Here is a 14,042-nt window from a genome sequence, read left to right as displayed (position 1 = left end):
TCAGACGAGGTAAACGAACGAGCGCCGTATTGGCGCGCCGCGACCTGAAAAATTGGGGCGAACAGGAACGTTCAAAGCAGAATAAGAGTTAAAGTTCTTAAATTGTCACTTTCAGCATCGCGAGGCGTTGTGTGCTTGTAGATCGGCTGTTTTCACTAGTTTTGTGTGACAGTCTTGTATGATGAAGCAGGGCTTTGCTTTACCAAAAGACGTACACATTTGAAACTTGGAGATACAAGGTTTCTGCCCGACAGTGACGATATTTTAGTGATTATGTTGCGAGGAAAACGTTGAGATAATAGCCATTTTGGTTAGAACTGACTGAAAATAACTTTGTACTTAAAGTTTAAAATGATACTAAATATTTCTTCAAGTGTCCAAATAAATTCCAAATATTATCAAATGATCTCGCGGCACCCCTGGACTGCCGTCGCGGCACCCCAGGGTGCCCCGTCACCCACTTTGAAAACCCCTGCTTTAGAAACGAGCAGATACCCCCCTGGTGTGTATGACAGCCCTACCTGTGCCAGCTCCGATCTGCTTCTTCAGCTCTGCCAGGCGGCTCTGCAGGTTGCCCTTACTGCTGGCCATCTTCACCTTGAGGCCTTTCTGCTGGCTGGCCAGACTGCAGGAACACAGTGATCAATACATCAATACAACAATCATCGAATACTGTCGGGAAGCATTGGAAAATGCTGTACGCCCAAAACCGTTTGTATCGTTCATTTTAAAAATGATTTAAAATAGTGAAAATAGCCGATCTACAGGCACACAACGCCTCGCACCGTGAGGCGTTGTGTGCTTGTAGATCTGCTGTTTTCACTGGTGTTGTGCGACAGTCTTGCATGATGAACAGGGCTTTGCTTTACGAAAAAAACATACAAATTTGAAACTTGAAGATACAAGGTTTCTGCCCGACAGGGACGATTGTTATGATGTGTTTTCTAAACAGCAGGAGTGAAAATAGCCGATCTACAAGCTCACAATGCGGCACGCATGTGAGCTTTGTAGATCGGCCAGTGACATCACCACTGGCATCACCAGGAATGCTATAGTCCCTCATTGGCTGTTAATGATGACAGAAATGCTGGTCCCTGATTGGGCTACGGGCTTAAATAAAGAAGGACATCGTCATGCATACCCAGCGAATGCGGTACTTGCATGCTTGGTAGCTCACATCTCGACGCATCGTGGCGTGTTGTATATATTTTTTATTTTTAGTATATTTTGAGCAGTGCCACTGGAAGGAGCTACTCTAAGCTCCAACATCGGGCTTTGTCCGTTTGTCCAAAGTTGTATGCCCAGGGTCACATTGGCTTTGCGAGCGCTTATACTGACCTCGCTTAATGAACTCATAAATAGCACCGCTCACTTCACACAGGGTGTGATTTTTTGAAAAGAAATATTTAACTTTAACTAGAAATACTGTTCCTACGAAACAGTGTGGGCTCTCTCGTGACTATATTCTGCAGCGTGCTAACTGTCATGTGAAGCTCAACCAATACTCCAGCTAACACCACTCCCAGATTTTCTTTCCACCAATTGCGCCTCATTGGCTAACGGAACACGATATGCGGCGGAAATAATGACAAAACCATAGTGTTTTCACCTTTGAACTGTCTGCGGCGGAACTCACTACATAAATAATGAGGATAACATAGTGTTCCTGCCTTTCAGGCGAGCCCACAATTACCTGCGCCAGCGTAGCACGGTGGCGTCAGTTTCTGGTCGACAGTACAAAGGCAGGGCCTTTAGCCAATGAGGGAGCACCGTTCTTGGTGACGTCACCACCAACAAGTGTGGCCTGATATAAATAACAAGGCCCAGTTGGCACCTCGACAGAATGCCAACTTGCCCTCCCACATACAGACAGCACCGAAAGTAGTACTTGCACACTCTGCTGGCGCACAAGTAGGCCATATATTGTCACAGGGGCACAAGGCGCAAGTTGGCACCTGGTACAGAGTGCAGTCTAGTTTGTTTAATGTCCAAATATGGACTCACATGTTATATAAATGTCATATTTGACAGCTACCGATATAAGTGTATAAGACACACAAAAGGAATGCATTATTCCATAGGGAAGGATTTATAAGGAATCCTAATAGATTTAGACTGTCATTCTAGAGTTGCGATAGATGTTGGCCTGGGCTGCGCGTCTCAAAGGAGCGCCGAGTAGGTCCAACAACGCTGCGGTGACGGTAGGGGACAACGTGTTCTCTTTCGGAGGGTTCGACGGGAAGAACACCCGCACCCATCCCATAGACGCTCACGTGTTCAACACAGTGTCGTTGCGCTGGACAACGCTGACCCCGGCGTCGAGTGAAGCGGGAGAATGTCCGCCCGAGGTCCCCTCCATGCGCTACGCCCACACGGCGGCGCTGATAGACAGCGTCATCTACATCTGGGGAGGCCGCACCTCCGCCATGGAGTTCTGCAACGCGCTCTACGGGTTCCGCGTCGACTCCCACTCGTGGTTCAAGCCCAAGGTGTCCGGGAGGCTCCCGGGGGGGAGGCAGAGCCACTCGGCCTGCGTCCTGGGCCGGGTCATGTACGTCTACGGCGGGTGGACGCTGCAGCAGACCACGTGCACCAACGACGTCTACACGCTGGACAGCGCCGCCATGGCCTGGTCTCTGGTCGGCGCCCACGGCAACCCGGGCCCCGTCCCCCAGGGCCACTCGGCCGCCGTCGTCGGGACCAGGATGTTCGTGCTCGGGGGCCAGGGGGTCCCGTTCAACAACGTCCGGGTGTTCGACACGGCGGCCCGCCGCTGGCTGAGGACGCCTCCCGTGCCGCCGCTGCCCCCGGGGCGCCGCGCGTGCCACGGCGCCTTCGCCCACGGCGGCGCGCTCTACGTGTTCAGCGGCGAGGCCTTCCGGACGACCGTCAAGGACCTGTGGCGGCTCCACCCGGACACCCTCGCCTGGACCAAAGTGGTGCCCCGCGGCCGGGGCCGGAGCTGGACCAACGGCATGTGCTGCTGCGCCGTGGGCGACCGCGTGGTCCTCTTCGGGGGCTCGGCGGCACGCGGCGGCAACCTCCACGTCCTGGACCTCAGGCCCAAGCTGAAGACGTTGTGCAAGCTGGCCGTCATCCGGGGCGGCCTGGAGCGCTCGGAGCTCCCGCACGACGTCTGCTGGGAGCTGGCGGCCATGACCACGAGGAAGAGGAAAGCCCGCCAGGAGCTCCCGATGCAGATACGCCCGAATACGGAGGGTGTTGATAGGACGTTGAGGATTGTTCTAAATGGGGCCAGCCAATGAGGAGAGAGTAACGCGAAATGACGACACGATGACTAGATACCAGGTAGGGGTGGGCGATATGGAAAAATACAATATCACGATATTTTCCCCAGCTGTATCACGATATACGATTTTATCACGATTCTTTTTCACGTTGGTTTTTATGGTTATTGTTCAAGTTACTTGACAAAAACTAGACTCTCTGGGTTCCTTTTGGGAGGTCTAAATTGAACTTTACAAGTATGTAACTCTGACAGTATACAAACGAAACCGTTTAATTTGTATGCTGTCAGAGTTAAGTGGAGACCTTGACATTTTACATTTTGAGAACTGATTTAAACCAAAATGCAGGTTTAAATTGAATTCTGCAATGAATCTCTGTATTAACAATTCAACAGGATTTTTTACAAGGATCCCTCAATTGTATCACGATATATATGATACCTCTGAAAAGGCATATCATGTAGACATTGTATCATCTCAACGATAAGTATCACCATATCGCCCACCCCTAATGCCAGGCGATCTGTAGATAGGAGTAGCACTTTGGGCTCTGCGTTTGTTTAGACGGGCCAACTAAAAGGCGGTCTGAATTTGGGGGTCGAACAAGCTAGTCGAAGTAATGCGGGAAACACTGGTTGAGTGTGCAACCTATGGTCCAGGAATTATAGGCCAAAACGTAACGTGGGCTTTTATGATAGATGTTAACAGTTCTACTGCCGGATTTATTATTTATTTATTTGTGCTGGTGCCATCAAAAAGTAGCTTACCTTTGCGATGTTATAGAAAATGATCTATGGATGATTTCCAAACATTTTTCAGTGGAAACATACAGTATATGTGTACTGTAGCCAAACTGATGGCAGGGGGGGAGCCTTATGCAATAAGCCTCTTTCCATCGTTCAGAGCGTAGAAATGCATAATCTAGATCAGGTCCACAGAATACAGCCAGGAAGTGAATTGGACAACCATTGATGTTTACTTGTGGTGGAGATTTGAAAGCAGCATTACGGGAGATGTTTTTACAGTACACACCCGCGCGACCCCTCATCAGCTTACAGTGCTCAAACAAGGTAAAAGAACGAGCGTTCGTATTGACTTTGAGCCGCGTTCAGAATTGGGGCGAGCGTTAACGTTCAAAGCGGAAAAAGAGTTAAATCCCCTTAAAATGAGGGGTCATACACTGCCGCGGATTCTCCTTTTTCTCTGTAAAGATAGCTAGTTGTATTTGTTTTATGATATATATTAAATAATGTGTTATAATATCCTATGCTATGTTGATGAATTCAATACATAGGATCACAATGAAAACAAGTCCCCAGGACTTGTTTTGTGTTATCCTTAGCCCGAGTGTATTACTGTACTTCCGTGCTCTAGACTTTTGACTTTTAGTTTTTTTCATTTATTTGTTTATTTCGACAGGAACAAGCGATTAATAAAGCATTCAATCAATCAATCAATCAATCAATCAATCAATCAATCAATCAATCAATCAAAACCATGGAGCATATTTGATAGGTATTTGGGTATTGCCTTCCATGGTCTACTGGCAGTATGCACCTGAAATATGACACTGATCCATGAACAGTTTGCCAGATTGGCTGCGCAGAGAAACAGAGGGCCCCAGCTAAATGGACCCTTATGAGTCAAACCCATTTAGAACGGGTAAACATTATTGTGTATCATTACTTTATGCTTTAACTATTGAAAAATAGCAGATATACAAGCTCACAGCGCGGCACCGAGTGCCGCGCTGCAAGCTTGTAGATCTGCTATTTTTGAAAAATCGTGAAAATTTGAATTTGGACCCAAATCTAAAAGTGTCTTTTGAATCCTTCTAAGATTTTTTGAAAAACCTATGTTTCTATGTCAGCAATCTGGCCAGCCATCGTCAAAGAAAAGGTCCTTTTCACTTAACTTCAGTTAGTCTGTTCTTGAGAGACTACTATGTCAGTGGTTCTCAAACCTTTTCATGTGAAGGACCCCTATTTGGCCACGGACCCCCATCTCAACCCCCATCTCAATATCTAGTTCCAGGGACCACCCAGAAGCAAAATTTGAGTTACAAACGTTTGCTTTGAAAATACATACCGGTATATTCAAAGATTTGCACACAGTTTTCACAACTTTACACAGTTTTCACAACTTTTTCAAAAATAGCAGATCTACAAGCTCACGGAAGACACAGGCTGGGGCGCTAACCCAACCTGCTCCCAGGTGCCGTCTACATACGTTCATGAAAGGCGCTATATAAATGCAAGTCATTAGTGTGGAAACTTTCTTTTCACTAGGTAAACTTTTCCGCCACTAGATAAACTTTTCCGCTGCCATTAATGGAATCAATGGGAATGGGAATCAATAGGGAATCAATGGGATAGGGAATCAATGGGAGTGGGAATCAATAGGGAATCAATTGGTGGAGCTTCACATTACAGTTAGATTACTGCAGAATATAGTCACGTCAGCAACCACACCTTCAATTTCCAATTGCATCTTTCTAGTTGTACTAGAAATACTGTTCCTACGAAACAGTGTGGGCTCGCATGGAACACCATGTATGGGCACAAAGATCTACCCTGCTTTGGCTGCACCTCATTGGCTAAGGGCCCTGCCTTTGTACTGTCGGTACAACGTTTTGAGGAGAACTTGACTGATATATTAAGAAATAATGAAGATAACATACGTGTTATTGATGCCGGTCAGAGAGGAGGGGCGTATGTGTTTGTATACACACAGACTTGCCTACTGTAGTTCCCCTTTAACTCTCATTAAACTAACATTGAGGATTTTCCACTGTAAGACAATCAGGCCATCAGAGTCCAGTGCACCGACTCACTTGTCCGACGCGGCCACGGCCTCTGCGTCCGTCGGGGGGATCATGAAGCAGACCCCCGGGGCGGTGAGCTTGCGTCCCGCCGCGTCCTTCACGTCCCACTTGTCGCTGCTGTTCCTGAGCAGCGTGTACCTCTCACCGCGTGCGATCTGGCCCTGTGCACATCAACACAACACTCATCAGTCATCTGCAGGGCTAAAGGCCGTAAGAGCATAACCTGGAACCAGACCAATCCGCCTGGGCAAAAAAAACTGCCCTTGGCTAGGGCTGTCACAATTATTACATCATCGTCTAATCGCAATTATTTGACATAATCGCAATTATTTGACATAATCGCAATTATTTGACATAATCGCATGTCTATGATTTTTCATGTTGCCATATTGTAACCGTTTTAGAAAAGCAATAAGCCACGCGAGGCTTGTGGTTACCTGTATTTTACACCGGCTGAGAGGGGGCCTACGCCTCTCAGCCGGTGTAAAATACCAGGTAACCACTCGCCTCTTGTGGCTTATTGCTTCAGTATTTGAGCCAGACTCATCAAGAGGCTGGGGGTGGAGGAGACAGCTAAGCAGCATCTGATGCTGCATTCACACTGAGAGAAGCCAAGCTAATGGTTGGCTTGGTAATTCAATGTAATCTCTATGCAATCCAGCTTTTAAAATCTCCAACTTTTTGAGTACATGTTGCCATACCTTACCATTTTGTCAAGATAGAGGGGACACAAGTGTTGTGGAGAATATAATACCTTGTGAAAGCAATCATTTTGTTCTAATTTGCATTGTAGTCAGTTTAAATTGATTTAATAACAGAATAATCTATGCAGATAGTCATAGAGACATTCTTGAATTTATTTTAAGAAGTACAGTACATTTTGTCCCCCCCCCCCCCCCCCCCCCCCCGTAGCCAAGGTACCCAGTTGACGCCTCTCTGTGTGTGTGTGTGTGTGTGTGTGTGTGTGTGTGTGTGTGTGTGTGTGTGTGTGCGTGTGTGTGTGTGTGTGTGTGTGTGTGTGTGTGTGTGTGAGAGAGTTACCTCATCGGTGTCGAACTCGCACAGCGCCTCGATGGGGAGCAGCTTCTGCGTGGCCTCCCTGCGCGCCTTGAGAGGCAGCACCTGCAGGCTGCGCTTCTGCAGCGCCTTCACCCGCTCGTCCAGGAGGTCCATGGCTTTGGCCTGGTCCTGTTCACACAATTACATTCAATTACATTCAATTACATTCAATTACATTCAATCAGGGACGTGCTGGGCCCCTGATTCAGCCCGGGGAAAAGAATTGGAGAGGCCCTCATTGCGCTCTATAGAGAGAGATATAGTAGCTGCTGCTACTCAAAGATTTGCCATTTCAGATCATGACAAGTGACAAGCCAGTGGGCCAATTACATGAGTTATATTTCGTCGTTGTCGGGTGGAAACCTTGTATGTCCAAAACCGTTTGTTTTGTATTTATCATTTAAAAAATGATTTAAACTAGTGAAAACAGCAGATCTACAAGCACACAACGCCTCGCGGTGCGAGGCGTTGTGTGCTTGTAGATCGGCTGTTTTCACTACTTTTGTGCAAACATTTAAATTTGTACTTTTGTGCAAACAGTTTAATTTTTACTTTTGTGCAAACAGTTTAATTTTTTCCTAATAGCCGGCCTGGACCGGCCGGGAATGAACCGGCCGTTCGGGAGTTGTCCCGCTTTTCCCAATGGCCAGCACGTCCCTGCATTCAATTCAATTGGATTTATTGGCAAAGCAGAAGTGTAAACCAGTGTTGATTGTGTCGACTAAAACTAATGACGAAATGTTTTTGTCGACTGCGTTTTTTTCACGGACGAAAACGAAATAAAAACAAAATAAAAACTAAGCTGTGATGACTAAAACTAAGACTAAATATATTGACAATTTCATCAACAAAATAAAAAACTAGACTAAAACGTTGGGGAGGGACTAGTGGAGAGGAGAGTGATTTTTGTTTGGTTGCTTTCAGGTGTTGCTGAAAATAGCAGATCTACAAGCTCACAATGCGTCGCAGCGCGACACGTTGTGAGCTTGTAGATCTGCTATTTTCAGCACACAACCAAGTGTAAAATCAGTTATTACGATGTCATCAAGGCCTGCCAAAATACATTGTAGTTGACTAAATCAACTGTAGATTTAGTCGACTAAAATTATACTAAAACTAATACTTTTCAGGTGACTAAATTATGACAAAAACTAAATTACATTTTATTCAAAAGTCTATGACTAAAACAAAATCAAAGTTTGCTGTCAAAAACAACACTGGTGTACACAATACAATGCAATCAAAACAAAATATGTATAAGTGAAAGGAGTGAAGCATTTTCATGCATCAAGGTTACATGCAGACAGTGCAGGGATATACACAATGATTAGTAGTCGCACACACACACACACACACACACGCACGCACGCACGCATGCACGCACGCACACAAGCACATTTTTACCACTTTTTGGCAATTTCCCTCTAGTTGTCTAGAGTTTAATTGTGTATTATTCCTTATTCCTAAAATTAACCTCAGTCAAACTATGCCTAAACCTAACCTTATTCCTAATCTTAACCTCAGTAAAACTATGCCTAAACCTAACCCTATTCCTAATCTTGACCTCAGTAAAACTATGCCTAAGCCTAAACGTATTCCTAATCTTAAACTCAGTAGAACTATGCCTAAACCTAACCTTAGGGGTTGAAAATAAAGTGCATGAAAAGAACGGGGACATTTGTAGTTCTTCTAGGATGAAAAGGTAAACTCACGTCCAGGTCCTGGATCAGCCCGTCCATCTGGTAGACGTCTTTGAACTCTGGGTTGTACTTCTGGGTGATCTCTGTGTCCAGCCTCTTCAGCAGGTCCTGGCTGTCCCGGGCCTCCTTGTAGTACTACACACACACACACACACACACACACACACACACACACACACACACACACACACACACACACACACACACACACACACACACACACACACACACACACACACACACACACACACACACACACACACAAAATGAATATCAAATATGTAAATACTGAATGAAGAAATTCAAAAACTGTCCTGGGTGTTCCCAAAAGCCTGATTAGATGATAAAATGACAAAAAGATTTTTAGAAAGTGAAATATCCCTTTAACCTGAAATATCCGAGACAATTAGGCGTTCATGGAAGATGCTTCTGAACATGCATTATATAGCTAGTTTGACCAATTAAAACACATCTTATCTATTCTATTGCTTGTTTGAACACTTTTACTCTTTCAGCTTCACCCTAAAATAGCTAATAACTGAAAATAGCAGATCGGCTATTGTCTGTCCACGACATGATTCTATAATATAACTTTAATCTATGTGAGGTGCATACCAACATTAGAACACTGGGGCCCACTTGGGGGCTGCGGACCAATAAATATGGGTCACAAGTAAAAAAAAAAAAAAACATCCTACTTTTTTATTTTGTGTACATTTAGATTACATCGAGAACACACCAAATACAGTGAAACTGAGGTCTGGCTCTAAGTGGTTAAAACCACTTGAACCCCAGGGGGGTCCAGGGGAAAAATCCGCCTAAAATGCATGCCCAAATTGGAACAGTTGTGGACACAAAACTACAATGATTGTGGCTACTCTTCTTGACCCACCAAATGTAAGCTAACCCCTGAAAATTCACAAATGCAGTGTAAAACATCACATTTCTCTTACCAAATTGTAATGCTGTGATCACTTACTAGGGAAAAGAGGATTGAAAAAGACCTCCGCCTATGGAAAATTTGCCTTCTGAATAGTGAAAAAGACTCAAGACCTCATTGGAGACATATATAGTGAATAGAGAAATTGTCCATCAAGGTGTAATCAATTGATAGGCAGAATCTTATGAATATATTTCAAACTGTGTAAACTCTACAGAAGTTTTAGTGGGAGTAGTGCTGTAATATTAGTAATGTAAAAGTATAGGGTAAAAAATGATAAAAACAAGTAAAAATAATGTATAATAATAATGTTATATGAGTAATGCATTGATGAAAAATACAATGGCAGCTGATTATATGTGCTGTAGGGCCAATGTAGCAGAATCAACATTGAAATTGTAATTTGATTTGTTCTCTATTGATGTATTGACCAATGAACAGTTGTGTGACTGGTTATGGGGCGGCATAGCTCAGGGGTAGAGAAACCGTTATTAGAGCACGAAGGGTTCCCGAAGGGTTCCCAGCTCGAATCCGGGCTCCCCCTGAGTTAATGTCGAAGAGTCCTTGGGCAAGACTCTGAACCCCTAATTGCTCCCGGTGAGCAGGTTGGTGCCTTGCATGGTTTCCTCTGCCATCGGTGTATGAATGTGTGCGTGAATGGGTGAATGTAATGCACAATCTCTGTAAAGCGCTTTGGATAAAAGCGCTATATAAATGCACCATTTACCATTTTGGGGCTCAAGTGGGATAGTGATATTGATCAATTCCAAATATTCTCAAAGCACTTTAAGAAATGCTACTACGGGGCGCCCGCTGGCCTAGTGGTCAAGGCGCGTACCACATACCACTATGATGCCTGCTGGCGTCGCAGGTTCGATTCCCGATCCGGACGACCTTTGCCACATGTCATTCCCCATCTCTCTCCCCATTTCCTGTCAGTCTACTGTCCTATCAAATAAAGGCATAAACAGCCCAAAAACAAATCTTTAAAAAAAAGAAAAAAAAGAAATGCTACTACAGTGCGGTAGCGTGGTACAGACCTTGTGGTACTCGTCCATGTGCTTGAGGTGGTTCTCCTCGCAGATGAGCAGGTTGAGGTATTCCTTCCAGTCGGCGTGGACAGCCTCCATGTGAGCCTGAGGGAGAGCGTGGACATGTAAATAAGATAATGAGTGCAGGGACGTGCTGGCCATTGGGAAAAAAACGTCGAGCAGAAACCTCGTATCTCCAAATTTCAAATTTGTACATCTTTTCGCAAAGTAAAGCCCTGCTTCATCATACAAGGCCGTTGCACAAAAGTAGTGAAAACAGCAGATCTACAAGCACACAACGCCTCGCGGTGCGAGGCGTTGTGTGCTTGTAGATCGGCTGTTTTCACTAGTTTAAATCATATTTAAAATGTTAAAAATACAAAACAAATGGTTTTGGACATACAAGGTTTCCACCCGACAACGACGAAATATAACTCATGTAATTGGCCCACTGGCTTGTCACTTTGTCACAAATCTTTGAGTAGCAGCAGCGCTATAGAGAGAGATCTCTCTCTAGAGCTTGCAATGAGGGCCTCTCCAACTCTTTTTCCCGGGCTGAATCAGGGGCCCAGCACGTCTCTGAATGAGTGAATTGACGTGACATGAAATGGCCGTACTTCCTGGAGTCGTTTGGATGGAAAAGGGACACGCGGTCGGTTTACCTCAATGACGTTCTTCCCAGGATGCTCGGCGGCGAGGAGCTTCTCTCCGTCCTCGTTGAGCTTGGTGATGGTGGCCTCCTTGGACTCCAGACACTTGCTGATGAAGTTCTGACAAAACGCAAAGCATGGACGCATGTGTGAACAGTATGAAACAGAGCAGTGGTTCTCAACCTGTGGGTCGGGACCCCATGGGGGCAAATTATTTTAGGGAGTCCCCAAGATTATGGGACCCCATGGGGGCAAATTATTTTAGGGAGTCCCCGAGATTATTTTGGGGGGTCCCCGTAATGTGCAACCTTGTTTTCTCACTCAACAGTAAACATGGCAACAAGTTTAAAAAAAAAAAAAGTTTAAGTGTATGGAGGGTATCTGCACATTTCTAGTGACAATTTAAGGACTTTTTAATACCTCCAAATTGTCAAATATTAGAGGCCATTATTTATGGACCATGGACCACCATTCGATGAGATTTAGGCTCTCAGAAACTCGCTGTATTGGCGAGATAACAGGCAAAAGTTGACTAACGTTGACGTTGAAATTCTCTAATTGTGTAGACTTCTTGTACGTTGAGTAATGCAGATGTTACGCTCTCAAGAGTTAAAGATCTATAAGGGTCCATTTGGACCACTGATTGAGAACCACTGGTCTGTAGGGCATTCACGAATAGTGATTTTTACTATTCAAATTATTCTACCTTAAAGTATTTGAATAGTCGAATATTCGACAGGACTGGCCAAACTGTCAAACATTAAGTAAGCAAGAGGCGAACATTGTGAAAATAGCCGATCAACATGCTCACGTTGCGAGGCGTTGTGAGCATGTAGATCTGCTATTTTGTTTGTTTATGCTCATAATATGGAGATCTGAGTATCTGACATCACTGTGATGCCGCCTGTGATGTCACATTGATGTGTCAGGGGAACAGTAAACTGCGTCCGACCGTAGGTCGCATTTATGTATATATATTGTATCGTATTATTATGTATCATATTGTATTATATAATGTATTGTTGATTTGGTTACTAATGAAATTGGTACACATGCCTTTTCTTTCAAAGCTCCCTCAGATTGGAATAATACCGGTTAACATTAGAGCTAGTTTTAACATTCCCAGTTTTTAAACGTGCACTGTCTTCTTACTTGGAGGTTGTATGTTCCTGTTATCAGTAAACCTGACATTATATGCCATTTGTCTCTACATTTGATAATATCCTTTTGCATTCAATGTTTTGAACATAGGCTAACATTTTACTGAACGTCTGATACCATAGGATTTAATGCTGATTTAATGCTGTGATTTTTTATCAAGGTTCATAATGTTATTGTATGTGTGTTGTGTTTTTTATTTTGTTCTGTCCATGTATGTCTTGTCTACCCTGTATACATGTAACAATTGTAACAAGTATTTATGTTGGGGGCCCCCCTCTAAAACGAGATGGCACATCTCAAGGGGTTTAGCCTAATAACCCATTTATAACGGGTACACATTATAGTGTATTATTATTTTATGCTTTAACTACCGCGCTGCGAGCTTGTAGATCTGCTATTTTTGAAAAATCGTGAAAATTAGAATTTTGACCCGATTCTATAAGTGTCTTTTGAATCCTTCTAAGATTTTTTTGAAACACCTATGTTTCTATGTCAGCAATCTGGCTTAGCCATCATCAAAGAAAAGGTCCTTTTCACTTAACAGGAGCTCAGTTAGTCTGTTCTTGAGAGACTACTAAGTCAGTGGTTCTCAAACCTTTTCATGTGAAGGACCCCCAAAATGATATGTATTTGGCCACGGACCCCCATCTACAAATATTTAGTTCCAGGGACCCCCCAGAAGCAAAATTTGAGTTACAAACGTTCGCTTTGAAAATACATATATTCAAAGATTTGCACACATTTTCACGATTTTTTTTCAAAAATAGCAGATCTACAGGCACTCGGTGCCGCGCTGTGAGCTTGTAGATCTGCTATTTTTCGCTGGTTAAAGCATTCAATAATTCTAGGCCTAAATGGGAAAAAGAAACTTGAATCACACATGACATTCTCATACCTCATACTGCCGGAGGCGTGCAGGGTAGTCCAGGTTGGTGTCGCTCCAGTCGTAGTGGATGCGTTCCTCTGCCTGCTGGTCCATCCAGTAGAGCTCGTTGGTGCAGCGCTGCATGTAGTCCCGCAGGCTCAGCAGGTGGCGCTGCCGCGCACCCGACGTGCTCTGGTAGAGAGAAGGAGACCGGATGGTGAGGAGGAAGCAGGGAAACACACAGCATCATGGACACACATGTCACGATATTACATAATTATCCAACAGCAATCATTTCGCCATAATCGTTTCCATGTTGAAAAATGTTCATGTATTTTCAAACCTTTTCAAAAATACTGGAAATAGCAGATCTACAAGCTCACAATGTCTCGCAATGTAGATTGGCTATTTCCACTTTGAATGTTATTTTTTAAGTATTAAGTTGTCAAATATGTCATTTATTTGTATATTTAGGTTATGCGTCATATCTGCCATGTGCAACTTCTAAGCCTCAAAGCCAAACAGACATGTAATTGTCAACGACAAAAACACAATTAGATCGTT

General features: G+C 44.2%; 1 protein-coding gene across 1 annotated transcript in view; it reads right to left on the bottom strand.

The window, feature by feature from the left end:
• The window catches only part of ppl (periplakin), an 89,285-nt gene that overhangs the window by 31,386 nt on the left and 43,857 nt on the right, over positions 1-14,042 (bottom strand). The window contains exons 7-13 of the mRNA XM_080724163.1: positions 13,509-13,670; positions 11,465-11,572; positions 10,812-10,907; positions 8,844-8,966; positions 7,114-7,260; positions 6,082-6,233; positions 522-625 (exon numbers count right to left, since the gene is read on the bottom strand). Coding sequence (XP_080580289.1) covers positions 522-625; positions 6,082-6,233; positions 7,114-7,260; positions 8,844-8,966; positions 10,812-10,907; positions 11,465-11,572; positions 13,509-13,670 — 892 coding nt within the window. The remainder of the gene's footprint in view (positions 1-521; positions 626-6,081; positions 6,234-7,113; positions 7,261-8,843; positions 8,967-10,811; positions 10,908-11,464; positions 11,573-13,508; positions 13,671-14,042) is intronic.

This window comes from Nannobrachium achirus, assembly GCF_963921795.1.
Source record: "Nannobrachium achirus genome assembly, chromosome: 4".
NCBI classification, from domain to species: Eukaryota; Metazoa; Chordata; class Actinopteri; order Myctophiformes; family Myctophidae; genus Nannobrachium; species Nannobrachium achirus.
The sequence above is the reverse complement of the archived record's forward strand: the minus strand, read 5'-3'. Positions and strand labels throughout refer to the sequence as shown.